This window comes from Saccostrea echinata, unplaced genomic scaffold, assembly GCF_033153115.1.
Source record: "Saccostrea echinata isolate AGI-Se365-2 ecotype Australia unplaced genomic scaffold, CSIRO_AGI_Sech_v1 ptg000030l, whole genome shotgun sequence".
Taxonomy (NCBI): Eukaryota; Metazoa; Mollusca; class Bivalvia; order Ostreida; family Ostreidae; genus Saccostrea; species Saccostrea echinata.
Genome location: NW_026889779.1, coordinates 2769854 through 2789999, shown reverse-complemented (window position 1 = coordinate 2789999; position 20146 = coordinate 2769854). Strand labels below are relative to the sequence as shown.

At 34.1% G+C, this 20146-nt stretch overlaps 1 protein-coding gene across 2 annotated transcripts; it reads left to right on the top strand.

Annotated features, from left to right (window-relative positions):
• The first annotated feature begins 331 nt into the window (after positions 1-331).
• Positions 332-18709, top strand: LOC133197106 (ubinuclein-1-like). Of its 2 annotated transcripts, XM_061332950.1 has the most exons (17): positions 332-609; positions 2094-2204; positions 2578-2688; positions 2984-3121; positions 3216-3266; positions 3449-3570; positions 6722-7055; positions 7172-7239; positions 7318-7490; positions 7619-7685; positions 8309-8461; positions 10212-10355; positions 10463-10510; positions 10648-12149; positions 12341-12415; positions 13025-13090; positions 17769-18708. In XM_061332950.1, the coding sequence occupies exons 1-17, from the start codon at positions 445-447 to the stop codon at positions 17795-17797; spliced, it is 3357 nt and encodes a 1118-aa protein (XP_061188934.1). In that variant the 5' UTR covers positions 332-444; the 3' UTR covers positions 17798-18708. The 2 variants fall into 2 exon arrangements, with proteins under 2 accessions (XP_061188934.1, XP_061188935.1); XM_061332951.1 differs by lacking the exon at positions 13025-13090 and having other exon boundaries at positions 17769-18709.
• The last annotated feature ends 1437 nt before the right edge of the window (positions 18710-20146 follow it).

Genomic DNA, 20146 nt, shown 5'->3' with positions numbered 1-20146 from the left:
ATCTGTTTCTATGTGATCAGAAACACCATTTTAGTTAAATCTGGATAGAAAGAACATCTCTCCTTCCATCCAGATAAATATAGAAAGGGGTTTTCTAAGTTTATGATTGTTCCACTTTTCATGGGGGTGATCAGACCCTTTTGAGTCATTTTATTTCGCACGTTAAAAGCATTAAAGACAACTCTCTGAGAAAAGATTGTTTGCGTTTAAGTTGTAATTGTACGTTTTATATACAATTGAATGAATGAAGACTTGGTATATAAAATGTTTTAGAGGGTTATCCTGGAAACTACCTCGAAAATTAGTATCGCCTAAATCGAAGGTCATGGTTTAGTGACGTCACGATACAACAAAATGGCGCTATATTTGTCAGCTCCGTTTGGAGGATGAAAATATTTTTCTCGAATGTAAGACATAAACAGATGGATACTTCAATTGGACGGAATGGCGGAACCTAAGAGATTGTCTTTCACGACTGTTACACAATCGAAGGAGGCAAAACCAAAGAAAAAGGACCCCAAAACTGTGCGCCTAGAATTGACCCTAAAGCCATCAACTGATACAACATGTCCAGAGTTTTTCTACACCGATCTCGTGAAGAACGAGTTGGTAGGTTACTTTATTTCATGAAAACCTTAAGATACATGTTAGTTCTAAACTTTTGTGTAATAATATCAAATTCTGAAAACTTTATCCAATTTTATTTTGAACTTTTCACTACACAACTGATAGGGGGGATTCCAAAAATTTGATACGAATTTCAGCTATCCAGCATGTTTTATAATGGCATATGTGAAGAAAATGGCTGAACAAGCCATAGATAACACTGAGTTACACAGAGTGAATAACTAGCCAACAAAACGCCATTTTGAGTGACTAGATTTCCTTTGACAAAGAGAGTAGGCCTACCCATGTTCACCCATTACACACGCACAGCACTTCATGCAATGTGTTCAGATTTGTGTAAAATGATTGAAAACATTCTAGAGTTTTATTCATTTGGTTTGTTCATAGTTTGGACATGATGTATAATGCACAGCTTGCGCAAATATGTGCAATCAAAGGTCACAAAGGTTAATATTACCGTCAGGTCTGATTGCTGCTCTTCAAACACTGTTCAAGTCTACCTTCTACGATGCATTAGTACAGTATGTTTGCGTTTTAGGTTTTGGATGATTCCTATAGCAAGCTCCGAAGAAATTCTGTTTTAAACTGAAAGATGATTTTTGCTTGAATATTTTTATTATTTCTTGATGATCCATTTTGAATGTAAACACAAAGAGATTAACAATTTACGCTCAATGGAATTTTTCTTGTCGACTGCTAGCCTGACAGCAGAAAAGCTTGTTTCTGAGATTAACATATTATGTGAACTTTGTATTTTTTCTCTCAGAATTAGATAATTGGTGATTAAGTTTTAGAACATTAAATATTAACAAACAATAGATGGACCATAATATGGGGTCGCATGTAGGTCAATGCTCTAAAAATAGGTGTAGATAAGTGTACAGTATGCATGTACACATTTATGTATTTAGCAAATGTACTTTGTCTGTTTTATCGATTGATTTAGTTTTTTTGCTACATCTTTGCAGTTCAACTTATGTAATGATAAGTAATAATTTAGAGAAAATTAATACTGCAAGATGTTATAGGCCTATTGATTTTGCTGTCGATAAAATTATCGGGACTCGGGGAGCGCTATTGGTGCGTGAAGTTGTGTATTGTTGAGCGGTCTTATCGCGCATTGCGGTATACGGGGGGTTTTAATCGAGCGGTGAAGTTATCTTAGCGGTGGGGTGAGGAGCGGGGGTGCGGGTCAGGGCGGGGTTGCGCGCTATCGCGCATGCGCGAAGGTTGAACGGGAAATAGAATATTTAAGGGAATTGCACGCGAATTTTAGGTTAACGAAGGGGTGAATGTGATCGTGTATGGGCTTTTGACGATGAAAAGAATTATTCAGCAGAAAACTATAATTATGAATTCATTATAAACAAAGTATAGGCCTAGATGAACAATGAATATTGTCCGCGTCAATCTGATTTATGCATTTTAAATATTGAATCTGATTTTTTTTTTTTTTTTGCATGTAGGTTGATAGTAAAACACCAAATGGAGGAATCCCAAATCCCGATGATCCTTTTGGGGATGACGAAGACCACGAAAAAATTGCTGCGTTGGCAAAGAGTTTTGAAGAAAAATATGTAAGTAGAAAATGTCTCTGATTGCAGACAGCTAAGCCTAAGCAGAGTATTTTAGTCCATTAATTAAATCAGCATCGTTGCAAGCCAGGAGTCGACGATGATAAATCAGTAGTTTCAGCTTAATTACAATTTTAAAAGCCATTTGGAAATCAGATTAAAATTTATCCAATAATTCATCTCGAAATGGTGGGGTTGTTATTTTCTTTATTTTCACAGAGGCAGACTTAATCTATCACTGATTTTCATGACACAATTATGAAAAGGGATTATATAATAATGAAATTCTCAAATAATTGATTGTTCAAAAATAATTTTCAGTGAAAATGTACAGAATCACTCTTTTTTATATTTGACCTTATTGTTTGAAATGTAGGCCCCAAAGCCTGGCAAAAAGGGTAAAAAACGAGCTGGGCGCATCACTGACCTAGTAGACCTGGGAGATGGATATGATCAGGAGGATCCATTTATTGACAACTCCGAGGCGGTGTGTATATTGTATATATAAACTGTTACATCAAGTATTACTATTTTAGAATTATTTTCAACACACTTGAAATGATAATGATAATTTGTCTTTGACATTGTATTTTGAATTAACCCCCCCCCCTTCTCTCCCAATTTTTTAAACTGCTTTTCAAACAGCAACCTGATGTAAAATAGAATTTATTTGGGTGGTATAATGAAAGAAAAGGAAAGAAAAAAAGTTGAAGGTGGATTGGGGTGTGAAATTTAATTTCCAAACATGCAAAAGTATATACTCTGATATTTTTGCCTTGCAGTATGATGAAGTTGTGCCATTGTGTCTGACTACCACATTAGGTGGATTTTACATCAACTCAGGGAAACTCGGATTTAAGGAGGTGTCTGATGACTCAGGGGATGAATTTATATTTCTTAAAAAGAAAAAGAAGAAGAGGGTAAGATTGATATTAAAAAAAGAAACATTCTGCTGTTTCTCCTTATTTTTTTTAATTCTGAATGTTGACATTTTTACATGATTGTTATGTACAGATGATAGCATCTGATTCCGAATCAGAAAACGAGGAACATAGAAAGAAAAAGGTCAGTTTTTCTCTTTTGATTTTGTTCATTGAAACTACCAGCCTCAGGTGACAAGAAAAATATTTTGCTTTTCTTTTTTTTTTTTTTAATCTAAAAAAAATATTTATACATTTCTTTAAAAATGGTACACAGTGAAGTATAATTTTCTGCATACTGAGCTGTATTTTATTTGAATTTATTAGAAGAGGAAGATAAAGGATGGAAATTTATTAAATGAGAAGAAGAAAAAGTTACTAAATGGAGAGTCAGAGAAGACATTTAAGAAACCAAAGATCCCCACAGAGAAAGAAAAACAACCCAAAAAGTAAGGGGTCATGATTTCAGTAATTTTTATTTATAGTACATGTATATGTGTATCACCCCCCACCCCCCACCCCCACCCCCCAGCTCCATCACTACCTTAACATCGTCACTTTTGGGAAACAAATGTGAGATTGTGACATCATTTTTTGCATGTTGACAATCTACAGTCAAGATATTGCCAAGATATTGTCACAGTCAAGTTCAAAAATGTGTCAAAAACAAATAAAAATTACACTTTATCTATTCTATTTTATGTGAAATCAGCATCTTTTCTTTTATGCTCTATTCTATTGATATCTCCGACATGTGCATCGACATGCTCATTTTCACGCCAGCCATTTTAATTAATGAAGGTTTATGTTAAAGCTTTAACATGATATACCATGTTGAATACAGCTAAACATATTTTATTTTTTGTCAACATTTGTCTTAATACACTACACTTTGGAGAAAACATTAGCGTGACATTATTACATAAAAAATATGGTATATTAACTCTTTTTTTCCAATTGTTGATAGTTTTCTTAAAACACAATTTAGGCCTTAAAAAATTAATCACTTGGTTCTCAGGACTGCCCGCATCTCATTTAACAATGAGCAATACCCATTTTTATCCTCAAATGAATGAAATAAAATTTCTCTCCTGCGCTGGTACGGTGCCAAAAAAAAAAATGGAATCCCAGACTGCAGTTTAGATACTCCCTTCAGTAAAACATTTGACAAACATCAAGATGATCCAGACTTTTGGCCCAGTTAAAAATTGCAAATACAGCCACCAAGTTAACAGATTCAAAAAGAACAGCCTCCTTCCCGGATTTATTTTTGAGAAAACTGGCCTGAGAACCAAGTTATTAATTTTTTAGGCCTTAATACTATTTTAAATTTTATGTTTACAAATGTAAGAAAAAGGGACAGAAAAACTAAACTGGGGAAAAATATTGTATTTTATACGTTGGCATACTGTAGAGGACCCTGGTGACGGAGTACTAGGGTACATTGAATGTAATACGGGATACACATTCTATTTAGTGGTTTCATATAAGCTCAATAACTGCACTTTTTTGTTACTTGAACTAAATCAATGTTTAAGTTCATTACTAAGTGTAGCAAATGAAATGTGGTTCGATATGGGATGATAAAGAATAAACACCATGTTGTAGATGTAGATATATATATGTATATTTAATTTCAGCAAATATCAGTATCACAGCTCTGAAATTAAAATAACAACAATAAGTTTTTAATAACAATACTTGACTTGCCATATAGCATGGTCTAATCAAGAGTTATTTCCCTTTAATTGTGCTGATACATCATTAGATGAAACGTTAAGAGTTATCTTTCTTAATTAATAATATGTACAAAGTATAAACACTCTGGAATAAATAAAACAATGAGATCAAAATATACTGAGCTCTTTCCAGAATAATATAATTATATAAGGAATATTCAAATATGTACATCATATCTACATGTATATGTGATATAGGGCCATCACTCAAAATATGTACATATGATTTCAAGATCTCTACTCAGTGATCTGTATATGAATAATACATAACTCTATTGCATTTTACACTTGTTCTCACAAACATAAAATATACTGATACCGGTACATACAATCATTACTTTGAATATTTACATAGTCATAAAATAATCACAAAGACTGAACATTGAATTTCATACTTTATATTAGAATGTTATTATAGTTGAACTTCGGTATCTCAAACACTGATATCTCGAATACCATGGTGATGTCGATGTGATTTGGAAGCAGGGATATTTTTACCCTTTGATTCCAGGGGCCGGGGCCGTCAAGATTGGGAAAAATAGCGATATTTGGTTGAAATTGGGAAAAATATCTTCATACAAATAAATAGGAAAAAACAAGCAAAAGTCAAATATTTAGTAATTTTTCTTTTTTTTATACATGTAGTATGAAGCTGGCTTAAACCAGCTTTAGTGATACGAAATAATAGCAGCTGTTGAAATTCAGAAGCTTAAAAATGGCAAAGCTGCAGGGTATGATAACATTGTAAATGAACATATTTATTCGTCATCTTTATTACCTTTATGCAAGAAGTTCTTTCAAATAACATTTAATAGTGGATTTGTTCCAGATGAGTGGTTAATCAGTATTGTTTGACCAGTTTATAAGAATAAGAGCGATTCAACACAGCCTGAAAATTACCGTCCTAAGCAAACTGGAGAGACTGACATGAGCATGATGCACGTTTATTTTTCAGATAACGATCCCGACTTTAATTTTTAAACATCGATCCCACTTTAAAAAGTATGCATGCAAACATCCGGAGTATTCCGAATAACTTCTCGAAAGTCCTCGGATGGCTGGTACATCGTACATAGAGAACATAAACACCTTTTTGTCATAATTTTATTTTAATAATTTACAACCTAATACTTTTTTTTCATATTGGGAATTTTAAGGTATGATTTTGGGAAAAACATGCACTTTTCAGCATTGGGAATGGGGCCGAATTTCGGCCCCAGAGAGACCCTAAAAAAATCCCTGGGAAGTCCCAATCGCTTATTCCTTATGTATTTTACCCTGGATATCTCAAAGTATTTTCTCAGTCCCATCAGGTTAGAGATAACAAGGTTTGACTGTATTTGGGAATTTAGCAAATAAACAATTATATAGAGATAATGAAATTAGTAAAAGTAAACTTACATTTAGTCCTGTCTTGGTCATGTCATAATTCAGTCAATATGAATAAACAAAGAAATATCAAGAAGCCAAGATGTCTGCTTCCGATCAGACCAAAATCTCAAAAATAGTAATTAGTAAAAACCAAAAGAGAGGGAAACTAAACAACCAATGAAATCCAATATGGCCCTGACCACAAGAAATACTGATTCATGTAAATAACTCCATGTGGATAAAACGTAAAGAAATAAATATGATAATTTAACTGAATTAATTAAATCCTGAAATAAGATAATTACTACATGAAATGAATCACACAAACAAGAAACAAATCAAAAAATAATATGGAGAGACACGCATGGTGTTTTCCGCAGTTCAACATTCAAAATTGCAAAAAAGTAGACTTTTTAAATTACATGGAGTAGATGTAGTCAAAAGCACAACCCCTCAATCAAGAAAATCATATGAAATCTGCTGTTTACAGGAAGAAGGCGACAGTGGCAGAACTTCTAAAACAGCAGGGGGATATGTCAGTTAGCCAGACCAATGGAACAAGTCTTGACCTGGATCTCATTAGTCCCTCTTCTAACGATGATTCCTCCCAGGATGCCCAGTCTTACGATGAAAGGATTGGTGCTGTCATCGACTCTGTCATTGCCATGGCTGCTTCTGACAAGAATATAGAATCCATGATAGATAATCCCTTCAAAGATGATTCTAACAGCAAGGATGAGAAAGTCATTGATGAAGCCACAGCACCTAAGCTTCCCCTTGACATGCCTAAAGAATTGGAGGAAACCATCCAAAAACTGAAGCAGGTCAGTACCAAAAACAAAAAAAGCAAATGTCATTGTCTTCCAACAAAATAAGGTTCTTTTCCAAGAAGTTATTACACTGTAATTCAGAAAGAATTTAAAAGTTTCTTGCATTTCAGGCTGCTAAAACTTCTCAAGAGGGAAAATGCAAATTTTTTACCAAGGAAGTTAACAGTATGCTCCTAGAGTAAGTGACAACCATCATTCTGAAATGTGATTTATGATTATTTTATATTTTTGAGCCTCCTATTGTTTGGCCTTTCAGTGTGGAGACAGGCTCCCGACGTTGGGGTAGCTGTGGTCAGAGGTCCAGTATCTTCAGCCATCTGGCTGCTTTCCTGCCCTGTTCCAAAGATACCCTGTTAAAACGAGCCAAGAAACTGCAGCAGTCTGAACAGGATGATCAGCTTAAGGAACCAGTGCAAAAACTCAGAGAAGGTTAATTATATCAGCAAATTAAGTTTGATAAAATGAGAAGCTGTATTGAAAGGGCTACCATAAGAAGTTACAGCACCACTTAAAGCATATAGCATGGGTTTGACTTGTATATTCTACTCTAATTTCAGCCATAAATGGAATGATGCCTGCACTACAGGCAAGACATGAGCAAGACTACCAAGCCTTTTTACAAAAGTAAGACTAGCAAAGGGAGACTAATTTTTCATTTATTAAGAACTAAAATATGTTCCACTGAATAGTAAATAATTGGAGGTGTAAAATCTTCTACTCAACAAGGGAATTTAATTAATTCTTCCCAGGTAACTTTGTATAAAATGCCACAGGAATGATAAATTCAGGATCTTCCATGGTTTGTTATTTTCTAAGGAGTTGTGTATTTTCTATCCCTGAACCTTTGGCATGGAGTCAAAAATTATATCCAACCACAAATCCTGGAAGAATTTTCTTGTCCCACTTTCACTTTCTGGGTTATTTTTTTTATTGAATACAACTGTATCATTTGCAAGAATCAGGATCAGATTTCAAAATATTTTAATCCAAGGGTTTAAAATTTCTGAATTAAATTTATTTGGTCCTAATTTTTTTTGAATCACAAGGAAAAATGAAAAATAGAAAAAATGGATCACACTTCCTGTTCTTTATAATTTATCGCATGGACTATAAATCCCCTCTAAGGAAAAATAACCAAATTGAAGTTTTTCAATCTCATTTACTGTTTTGTACTTAAGAATTTATCGAGTGGACATCATAAAGCTCCTTTATGGTTAACATATAGTAATTAAAATTGTGATTTTCAGACAAAAAGAGGAGAAGGAGACAAAAGAGGAGCAGGCTCCTAAAGAGGGCGTGAATGACACCGAGGACAGCGATGAGGAAAAGACAACTGAGGGTAGCAAGAGAGGAGCACCTAAAGGACCCAGGAGAAAGTTCATCTGGACAGAAAGTATCAGGTAGGGAGGAGTCATTATTTAGTGTATAACTGAGAGTAGTAAGAAAGGAGCACCCAAAGGACCCAGGAGAAAGTTCATCTGGACAGAAAGTATCAGGTAAGGACGGGGTCATTATTTAGTATATAACTGAGAGTAGCAAGAGAGGAGCATCCAAAGGACCCAGGAGAAAGTTCATCTGGACAGAAATTATCAGGTAGGGAGAAGTCATTATTAGTGTATAACTGAGAGTAGTAAGAGAGGAGCACCCAAAGGACCCAGGAGAAGTTCATCTGGACAGAAAGTATCAGGTAAGGAGGAGTCATTATTTAATATATAACAGGGAGTAGTACGAGAGGAGCACCTAAAGGACCCAGGAGAAAGTTCATCTGGACAGAAAGTATCAGGTAAGAACGGGTTATTTGTATAATTTAAATTTTAACATGATTGAAGCATTTCATATACACATATTTACATTCAGTGTAATTTCCTCTATGAAATCCATTGGAAATCTACAACATTCAAACCCCTATTACACAAAGGAAAGCTTGTCAAGGCATGGTAGAATACACAATAGGAACTCCATACATTTTAAATACACCAGGAACACCAAAATGTATCCTGTTTTTGCTCAATTTAGTTTAAAAAAAATTACTCTATAATTAATATATGACAATTGTATGTTTAAAATAAATTTGTCATTTTTTCCCGCGTAATATTTATTTGCGTTATTTAACTTTCCACATCAGCATGATCAGAACAGCTCTTACATCTTTTAACCACACCAGTTCTGAAAGGTGCTAAATTTAAAAAAAAGATGAAAAGATGAATAAAATAAACATTAATAATGCAAGAAAATTAGAGAATGTGAATATAAGCATTGAGTTCTTATTTTTGGATGTTGATGGTCGTATAGCAGCACCTGTCCTTACTGACAAATTATCGTACCTTGCTAGCATGCAGTTTTCAATTTGCCAGCATGGCCAGGTGCTGTTACACGAGTGATAACATGCAATAATAAGAATTCAATGCTTAACTGTTGGTTGTAATGATGAATCATGGATAAATCCAACAAGACAATTGAAAGTAGTTGACAAGTAGGCCAACAGGCTGTGGACCCTCACACACTTCCATATTTCTCTGTACCTTTTATGGAGAAATTTGATTAGGCAGCTGAATTTGCAACAACCAATCACATGTCTGTTTTTATTTGCTCTTGGAGTGCATTGTTTTCATGTTTTGTAGACACTCAGCATCACGTAAAGGTTTATTGAAATAGTACCCAGTAGACCCAGTTGTGCTATTCAAAAATACTATTTTTATTATTGCACATTTTATAGTGCTGGAGGAATACATAAATTAGGGAATAACTGTCTTCTCATTTGTTATTTGCAACTGTTTATGCTGATGAAACGGTCGCAAACCAGGTTTAACCGGCAACACATAAGCGGAGCTGGTAAAATGGATATTTGCAACCGTTAAATCACCATTAACGAGAGAAAATACAAGAAAAAAGATAGCTATTTTTATTTTAATGCAATAGATGTATTTTGTTTGATGTTAACTTATTATTTTGATGAGTTTTATCATGCAAAATATGTCACACAGCATAATTTTGCATTGTTCTATTATGACATTACAATCAAAAAGCTTTCACTCTCATTAATGCTTGTTTAAATGCCTTAAACACCAGTGTATTGGCCAATCAAAATGCAGATTACAAAATAGCTGCATTAGAATGCAATATTAAGAGTGTCAAATGAACTTGTTTCAGGTCTTTACTGTGTGATATAGTTCGTATCAAGATGAAGAGCTTTGACCTGATGAAAACCAAGACACAGTCAGCGGAGGAATACCTGAAGCAGTTCCTAGACAAGGATATCAAACCACTCTGGCCTAAAGGATGGATGCAAACTAGGTAGGGCAGAAATTTAAACATCATAGCTGTTCAAGGTTATTTAATGATGTCAAATGTTAAGTAAAACTTTACAGAGGAAACTTTGCAACTTCAAACCTTTCTTTTAGGAATCTTATTAAAGAGAGCAGATCAGTTCATTTGCAGTGGACAAATGTGTAAGTAATGATCATATCCTTTGGAGCAAAGCTCAGATTTCATGAAAATAATTTATTGTATTAAGTAATCTTCTGCTATTTATTCAAAGAATTTAAAATTACACTGTAAATGTGCATTAATATTTATCATTTTGTAGACAAAAAGTGAAGAAGCAAGCAAACTTAATCGTTAACAAAACCTCTTCCATGCATTCCACACCAAACTCACAGTCATCATCTACTGCCTCAAAGTTTGCACCAGGATCCTCCCCTCTCCGTCCCCCAGCAGAAGAAAATTCTAACAAAGAGAAGACAGAGATCCCCAGTCAACCAGTAAAGCCTGACCCCCTGGCTGTTCATAATTATGCTGGAAAACAACCTACTAAGCTAAATGTTTCTCCACAGTCTGCGACTAAACTTAATGTTTCTCCGCAGCCTGGAACTGCATCAAAACTTGGAGAAGTGCACATGTCGTCTGATGCTTTGTCCCTGTTGGCTTCATCAGCAGCCAATCAGAAATACCTAGACAAATCATGGGGTCATGAGGTTAATGACATACTTAGAGCATCACTCACTCCTCAAGTACCTGACAGCAAGAAAAAATCTGATCCATCTAGTGCTAGCAGCAAATCATACATGGAACAATTCCAGACTTTTGCTTCATCATTGATACAGAGACAATTGTCAGAGGAAGCATTAAAATCTCAGGAAGTTAGTCCCAAGAAGAAAGATTTAACATTAGAGACTAAATCTTACACTCAACAGCAGTTACTGAACAGGCTTCAGTCAGTGGCTGCCCATCAGGCAAAACCTGTGACCCCATCTTTCTCTCATCAAGGGGTTGTAAAACCAGAGGTTAAAACAATGGCACCTCCAGCACATCAAAGCAAACCTCAGTCAAGCTTACCAGGTCAGACTACCAGTACAAAGCGACAAACTATAAGTGATGATGTATATAGAAAGTTTCTGATGGAAAGTGGAGTAAATCTACCTCCTGCACATGCTAACAAATCAAACACTTCTAGCAATATCATGCATAATGCTAGTGGAATGGTTAAAGTGTCAACCTCAGAACCAAAAAGTGATAAAACAAAAACAATAGTGATGTATCCCTCGGCTTCAGCAGGCAGTCGGCCAGCCCAGTCTCTGTTCAATACCACAGGCACAGCACGAGTTGTCCAGCCTGCAGCAGGTACTCCCTCAGGTCAGGGAGCTGCTCAAAACAAATTGTCTTCAGTGTCAAAAACATCCCCTATGCAAGTTCAAAAACCAACAGGACAGAGTTCATTGTCCCCAAGTAATCCAGTTCCTAAAATGGACAGTAAAACTGCTGAGCTCATCCAACAAATGATTAATTCTCAAGTCTCTAAATCACCTTCTTCACATTCCCAAGTGAAACAGATCTCACCCACCAGTTACCAAGGGAAACCTGTTTCTCCGTCTTCTGTGTACAACAAATCCTCACCCCAGCAGAGGGTGTCCCCACAGAACTGGAATGTGCCCCCCATTACTGTCCAGCATAAGTCCAGTGTTGGAGGTATGATAAGTCCCTCACTCTCGAACCCTACTCCTGGATACCAGACTCTGAAACTCTCCAACTTTTCCAGGGATTCAGCAGCTTCCTCCAGTTTACCTCCTCCTTCAGTTGTCTCCCCTGGTGGTTTGTAGATTGATTTTTATAGTATAAGTAATTTATTTTTGTAAAACTGGAAACATAAATTTTTCATTGTTTTTTTTTTAAATCCATTTCCTGTTGTAAAATGTTCTTTCCATTCATGTTATGGTATGGTAAAGAAATTTGACTCCACAATCAATTGATAAGATTTCATAAGGTTTTATTAAAAATTCCAGGTATGTATCCTCCAACCAGTCCTCTATTACCTGGCATGCCGAATCCCCTACTTCAGACAAGACAACCTCATCCAGGTAAGAGTTCACCTGTATTTATCAAAAGTGTTTATCATACCTGGTTATACATGTAGCAAGTGCACAGTCTAATATTGTAAGTGTATCAGAAGTTTATCGTTACATAAATCTGTGTGTTTTTGTTACTGCACAGCTGGTTAACAAAACTTTCAGGTGAACACTCATATCTCACCGTAAATTTATATCACTTGGTTCTCAAAACAACACATATTATTTATTGAAAATAGGGTAACAGTAACATGTGTAAAGACATTTAAGAAAAGAGAAAATCACTAAGTACCATTGCATGATACATGTATGTAAATAAGATTACTTGTTTAAAATCAATACTGCAAAGTACATGTATTTCAAGAAATCTTGATTCAAGTAGTCATACAAAAGCTGATTTATTTCTAAATTACTAGATACTAAGCCTGGTGATTAAATCTTACTTTCTTTGCACTTTGCTTTTCTCTATGTCTTAAAACTTTAAATAATAAGAGCATCAGTTGCCTATATGTATTTCTAACAAGCATATTGAGACACAAGAGATATCATCTAGCCAGTGACTGTTAATTGATGCTGCTGTATAATGTCTAACCCACGCTTTGCTTTCTGATGGCGTTACAGGGCTGTACCCCCCATACACTAGCAGTTCTCTTCTGCACCATCCCTTCAACAACAGCCAATACTCAGGTAATGTCCTTGTCTGGTGCTTCTGTCAATTCTATGTCTTAGGGTCATAATCTGTTGCCACATTGACTTCATTTTATGTAACACTAACCCTAGATAGGATATTGTGTATCTTGTTCTGCATATTGCACAACTGTCACATAAAAAAAAATCTGCAAATTTTTTCTTAAAAATTGCAAACAAAGCAAAATCAAGAGACACACACAAACAAAAACAGAATGCAAACATTTGATTTGGATTTGGCAGGAATCTTGGTGCACTTGAGAAGTAAAAATTTCATTGACCTGTCACAGGATATTTTAGCAATCTATCGATGTATCAGGTTCTTGTGATGTAGGAAAGGGAAATATTTTACAAATATTGTGATTTGGTTTGTTAAATATGGCTAGATGAGTCATTTGGTACAAAATGTTACTTCTTAGTTCACCTGAGCTGAAAGCTTAAGTGAGCTTTTCTGATCACCAGTTGTCCAGGGTCCGTCCGTCCATCAGTCTGTCCATCCGTCTGTAAACTTTTCACATTTTCAACTTTTTCATGAGAACCACAGGGCCAATTTAAACCAAAGCTGGTACAAAGTATCCAAGGGTAAAGGGGATTCTTAATTTTTAAAATGAAGGACCAAGCCCACTTCCAAGAGAACCACTGGGCCAGAAAATCTGAAAGTTATGTGAAAGCTTCTTAAGGTAGTGTAGAATTTAAATTGTTCAGATTCAATTGAAAATTGAAATATATAGGACAAATCTTCATCTCAAGAACTACTAGACCAGAAGAGATTAAATTAATTTGAAAGCTAAATTAGTGACGATTGTAAATAGTTCAGATCATGGTCCTCCAGGGTCAGATGGGCCATAATAAGGAATCATGGTTTTATATTGAAATATATAGGGAAAACCTTTAAGGACAGATGATACAAACAAACTGTTATCAAAAATCTTGAAAATAACAACTTTAAGCATGTTTGTATAAGTAAAATGAATAAGTTTAACTGCATAGATTTTTATTTTTCATTCAAATTTTCACAATAATTGGATTTTAAGTGACAAAAAGTTGAATAGATTAAAAGGGTGGTTGTAGAAAGGTGGAATTTTAAGCATCGTAGAAAGTTTACATTTTCTTAATATTTTAGAAATTTATTATTCTAATCATTTACAACCAAAATAAGTCAAAAAATATATACCTATCCAGACATCCATTTTTTTTGTTTGTATTGTCTGTCCTTAAAATTTTTTTTTCTCAACAACCACAAGACCAGAAAAGATGAAACTCAGGTGAAAGCTTACTGAGGTAATGTAGATTGTAAATTGTTCAAATCATGGTCCCCAGGGGTAGGATGGGGCCACAATTGGGATTATATAGGGAAAAATTTGTAAAACCTCCCTTCCCAAGAACAGCAAAGCCATGATGAATCATATTAATGTGGATGCATCCTCTCTTAGTATAGATTCATTTATTTTCAAATCATGGCCCCTAAGCATAGGGTGGGGCCTCAAAAGACAATCAAAAATACATAGAAATACATGTATATTTGGGAAAAAAATCTGATGCTGAACAGCAGGGCTAAAGGTACTCAGGTGAGTGTTGTGGCCCATGGGCCTCTTGTTTAAAGTGTTTTCTTTAAATTTGCTATCTCTGGGTCAATGCTCTGTGATTTTGAAAATGTTATATGTGTGCTTTTTAACTCAGAGAAATGAGCAAACATTTCTGAAAAATGGAGAGAAGACCCAGAGACACCAAAAAAGAAATTTTTCCAAAAAATCATACATAAATGTGCTGCTTCATAGTCGTTTTAATACCAGCGATACCACACTGGTATATGTTATCTCTCCGTTGAGGGGAGGTATCAATCAGTTTTGGTTCAATCCTTTTATGGAGCTTTTATTTTTTGTTTAACAGTCAAGTTGTTTGTCGTTTGCATCCGCCAGTATACCATATTACCATACCTTATAGGTGTTTATTAATAATGTGAAGTGATACTTTGATATCATAACTGTTATTATAAGTTAACTTAATTACCTCAATTTTTTGACAAGGTATTTCAATGTATTGATTAATATAAGATTTTCCTATGTGTATAACTTTCATAAAGTTTTTACAATTATGTTTAGCTTTCCAAATTGTCTGCTCGATTGGACATTTAAACTGTGAATGATTCATACACACTATTCCTGCTGTTTCATGCCAAAAACACCCATCTTTCCCAATCTTTTCATATGTCCACCTGAATATAATTGCAAAATGAAGGGATAGATACTTGAGTGCTTACACTGAAATATAATCAAATATTAAGCTGTAGAAACCACAGTCAAACGTCTCTTTTTACTGCAAGTCAATTAATACACGATATCAGCAATGATTTTTACTAGTGTTGTCAACGAGTACCCGGTTAACCATCGAACGATATGAGTATCGGTTAGTAAAACTGCTATTCGGTTACTCGGATAAAAATACATTTTACATAGTAAATACGTAGAAAATAAATGTTATATTGTTTATAAATGTTTAATGACACATTTACCTAAAATTATTTACCATTAGACTTGATCTAGTGGTTCACAAATAAGATTGATTTGTTTTGATTAGTTTTCACACTTTATATAATTGATAGCTTTGATTGCCAGGGGTATAAAAAATTTGAAGACCTGAGTTATAATTACCTCATTTATGCCTGTGCTAGTCAAAGGAGGAGCATAATTTAATAAGATGCCGCCACAGACATATAAAGCTTTGAAGTATTTTAAAAGAACAGCTGATTTGAGATCTGTAAAATGTAAATTATGTGAATCGGAGTTATTGTATACGAGTGGGACTTCAAATATGTTAAATCACCTAAGATTAAAACATTATTCCGAAACCAGCCATTTACTGGACACTCTACGAATCAACCAGTAATTACGGGTATTTTAATTCTCCTTGATCGCGACATATATCAGGGGCTGAAAAGAAAAATGTAACGATCGAGAGCCATTGTGAAAATGGTGATTGACGACTATATATGTTTTCTTCGTGTGTCGATAAAATTATTTACCTAAACAAAAACAAACTGTTCGTTTTGATTGACATCTAAAATCAAAATTCTTTGAAGATATTGTGTATGTGTTTGAGTTTGTAATTGTAAATAGTTCATACGCAGTACATTTGTTTTATTTCTACTGATAGGTAAAGGATGAGATAAATAATAGATATGGTACATGTAACTGTAATGAAAAAATCATCCGAGTAACCAGTTACTCGATCGGAAAAGTAAGCGAGTAACCGGTTACTAAAAATCGTCCGATTTGACAACACTAATTTTTACTGTTGTGTATAATGTACTGTACTTTATTGTTTTCATGGGAATGTGATAACATTTTTAACTGCCTCTTGATCAAGTTCTGCTTTCATTTCTTCTTTGCAAAATCATTCTGTTGTATTTAATTTAATTACCATAATGAAAATAAAGAGCATGAAATTTGCACTTACAGATTCCTCTTCTTCATGAAATCATTGTTAATTTATAAATATTGTTAGTTCTCGGTCACAATGGTAAGAGGTTAAATTATATATCCAAGTTTGTCAGTTGTAGATTGTCTAAAAAAAAAAAAAAAAAAAAAAAAAAATTATAGTTGTCAAGTTTTTCTTGCAAAATCTTGTATTAAGGCCAAAAGGCTGATTTGTCAAAAGAAAAGCTCATCATGAATCAAATTTATGACTTGAAAAAAAGGGGGGGTGGAAAAAATTGAAAATTGCTTCATAGTTGAAATCTCCATTTTAAAGTTGTTCTAGGTAGGGTAAACCTTTTTTATGGGATATTTACTTCATTTTTGAGTAAATAATTTATTTGGATAAAATAAAGGATCATTACATGGAATTTATTTCATAAGCTAGCACACCCAAATAAGAAGCTCATGAATATGTTTTGTTCTTAAAATTAGACATTAAGGCAAAAAAAAAAATTAATCTTCAGTTTGTCAGGCACTACTATATTGGATCAAACACTGCCACATTGATCAATTTTATTGATATATTGAAAGGGAAATACCCATGTAATATCAGAGTATTAAAAAGTAAGAATCGGTTGATATCATCATTTTATTCAGAGGTAATACTTGCATAAAAAAAAAGACCTGTCTGCCACATTGAATTTCGAAATTTTTGGTCTGAGAAACTAAAGATTTGGGGGGGGGGGGGGGGGGCTAAATTCAAGCATTTTATCCATTGACTAATGAATGATCTAAGTTCTGTTGGTTATGGTGAGACTTTGTTGAACTACATCTTGTTGTCTGCTGTTTTTCCATGAAATTGTTATTTATATCACCAGAAATTCTGTTCTAAAATTGATGAAGCAATGTAAAATGTTTTTTTAATAAAATTGTTAATGCTATAAAAAATGTGCTATTATAATTAATCATTATTCTGCATGTACATGTAACTTGAACCTTTGTGATCAATAAATCAGAAGAAAATAAGGAAAGTAAAGTATAGCATGTACATAAGAAATCTATTTTTGTACAGGTAAACAATAATGTAGTTTTCTTTGAGAGCCTCTACTTCTTCATCAGAAGTACAGAAATATATAAATCTTCATTTTAGAAAATTAATTTTTTAAGAAATATTTCTGACATAAAAAATTTCAGCTCATATTGTTGTAAAAAGTCTTTAAAAAAGAAAAATCTTATATATGTTTTTTTCTTTTTTTTTCCAGACAAATCTAAATCACCACATGGATATTAATAAGTATTTGAGAACATATGGAGATAGCCATGACATACCAGTACCACATTACAGTCTTGTCAGATATCAATAACATACCAGTACCACAATAGCAGGATTCCTACAGTTTTGTCAGACATCAATTACATACCGGTACCACAATAGCAGAATTCCTACAGTTTTGTCAGACATCAATAACATACCAGTACCACATTAGCAGGATTCCTACAGTTTTGTCAGACATCAATAACATACCGGTACCACAATAGCAGGATTCCTACAGTTTTGTCAGACATCAATAACATACCGGTACCACATTAGCAGGATTCCTACAGCTTTGTCAGTGGGACTCTGTAGAATAAATATGCTACATGATAATCTGATATTGTCAAACTGGAAAAAACCTAAATCCTTATGAAATAATTAATGAATTATAAACATGTAGTCGTCTGTTTGAAGTGATGACTAAGTATTGTAATTTGGGGCTAGCCAAATAGAGTAACTGTTAACACATGCATGTACCTGTATTATTTTAGAGAACATGATATTTACAATACTAAACTGATCTCGGATTATGTTCCTTGTAATAAAAAAAAGTATTGAACTTTTCCAGGTATGAGCTGAGAAGTGTACTGTTCCAAGAGATTATTTTCAAAATGAAATATCCAATTAATTTGTTTGATGAAAAATATCTTAAAAAAATATACATGTACTGGTGTACTACAGGTCAATTTTGTGGGTTATTTACATGCAGTAATTGTCAGTTAATCACAATATCTGAAAAACAAAGATATAATTAGATAAATAAAGGATGTCAATGATTTTTTTTTCTGAAATTGTTTACATACTCATTATATTAAAGATAAATAAGTATATGAAAACACATGTATATGAAACTTTGATTTTGTTGTAGAAGATACCAATTTTAAAATTTGAACCTATATTTATAAGAAATTATTATATATTCCATGAATATTAAGTTAATTGTAAATATTGATTCTGATTTTTTTCCATTACTGCATGCATTTTATTTTAAATTAAATAAGATTTTCACTTGAAGATAATGTTTGTAAATGATTAGGATATTAGTGTGCTGGATATGATGTCATTGTATGAATCAAAATCCAGTGTGTTATTGTTATTTAATACAATCCAATCAGCAGATTTATGAAGTTATATTTGTTTATATATCAGCGTCCAGTATGATGTAGAATGTTTCCATGAAGCCAATAACAAAAGTATGCCTTTGGTAAAAACCAAGGTCTTTATTGTACCCCCACTTGAAAAGCTAAAGCATACTTAGGGGTACCCATCTCTTATCGACAACTCCTCCTATATCAATGCATAAAATTTATTGAGGCTTTCACAGAATCTTTATTACATAGTGCCATTGTGCACCTCCTATTTTATATTCTGATGGGACAGATATTTGGGTGAGCTTTTCTGATCACCCATCGTCCATCAGTAAACTTTTCACATTTTCAACTTCTCAAGAACCACTTGGCCAATTTTAACCAAAGTTGGTACTAAGCATCCTTTGGTGAAGGGGAGTTTAAATTGATAGAATGAAGGGCCAAGCCCCATTCCAAGGGGAGATAATCAAGAAAAGATAAAATAGGGTGATGTCACTAAAAAGATCTGATGAAGAACCACTTGACCAGAAAAGCTGAAACTTATGTGGAAGCTTCCTGAGATAGTGTAGAATCTAAATTGTTCAAATCATGGCTCCCGAGGCTAGGGTGGGGCCACAATAGGGAACCAAAGTTTTACATTGAGATATATGGGAAAAATCTTCTGATGAAGAACATTGGACCAGAAAAGCTGAAACTTATATGGAAGCTTCCTGAGGTAGTGTAGATTCTAAATTGTTCAAATCATGGCCCCCAGGGATAGGATGGGGCCACAGTAGGGAATCAAAGTTTTACATTGAAATATATAGGAAAAATCTTCCCAATAACCACTGGGCCAGAAAAGCTGAAATTTATGTGGAAGCTTCCTGGGGTAGTGTAGATTCTAAATTATTCAAATTCATAGCCCCTGGGGCTAGGGTGGGGCCACAATAAGTATTACAAGGGGGAAATCTCATGAAGAACAACACGGCCAAAGTTATTCTCGTGAGCGTTGTTGCCCATGGGCCTCTTGAATCAGCAAACTATATGAAAATCCTTTAAAATCTCTGAGCAGTATAACTACTCATTTACTCTTGCAATTGTACACTGAAGTCAACAATATAAAAAAAAGGTAGTTAAAAAATATTTTAAAAACAAATCCTTAAGCTGAACACGACTCGTAAATAGGCACACGCCATTTTCGATATTGCTATTTACGATATCAGAACCGGGGTATACTCTAATCAGGCCCGTAGGAAGC

What these genes read in the sequence shown, in the direction of transcription:
- LOC133197106 (XM_061332950.1), top strand. Translation starts at nt 445, where the DNA reads ATGGCGGAACCTAAGAGATTGTCTTTCACGACTGTTACACAATCGAAG. An exon ending in AAAGGATGGATGCAAACTAG is followed by an intron (nt 10,356 to 10,462) that starts GTAGGGCAGAAA and finishes CCTTTCTTTTAG; the next exon opens with GAATCTTATTAAAGAGAGCA. An exon ending in CATTTGCAGTGGACAAATGT is followed by an intron (nt 10,511 to 10,647) that starts GTAAGTAATGAT and finishes ATCATTTTGTAG; the next exon opens with ACAAAAAGTGAAGAAGCAAG.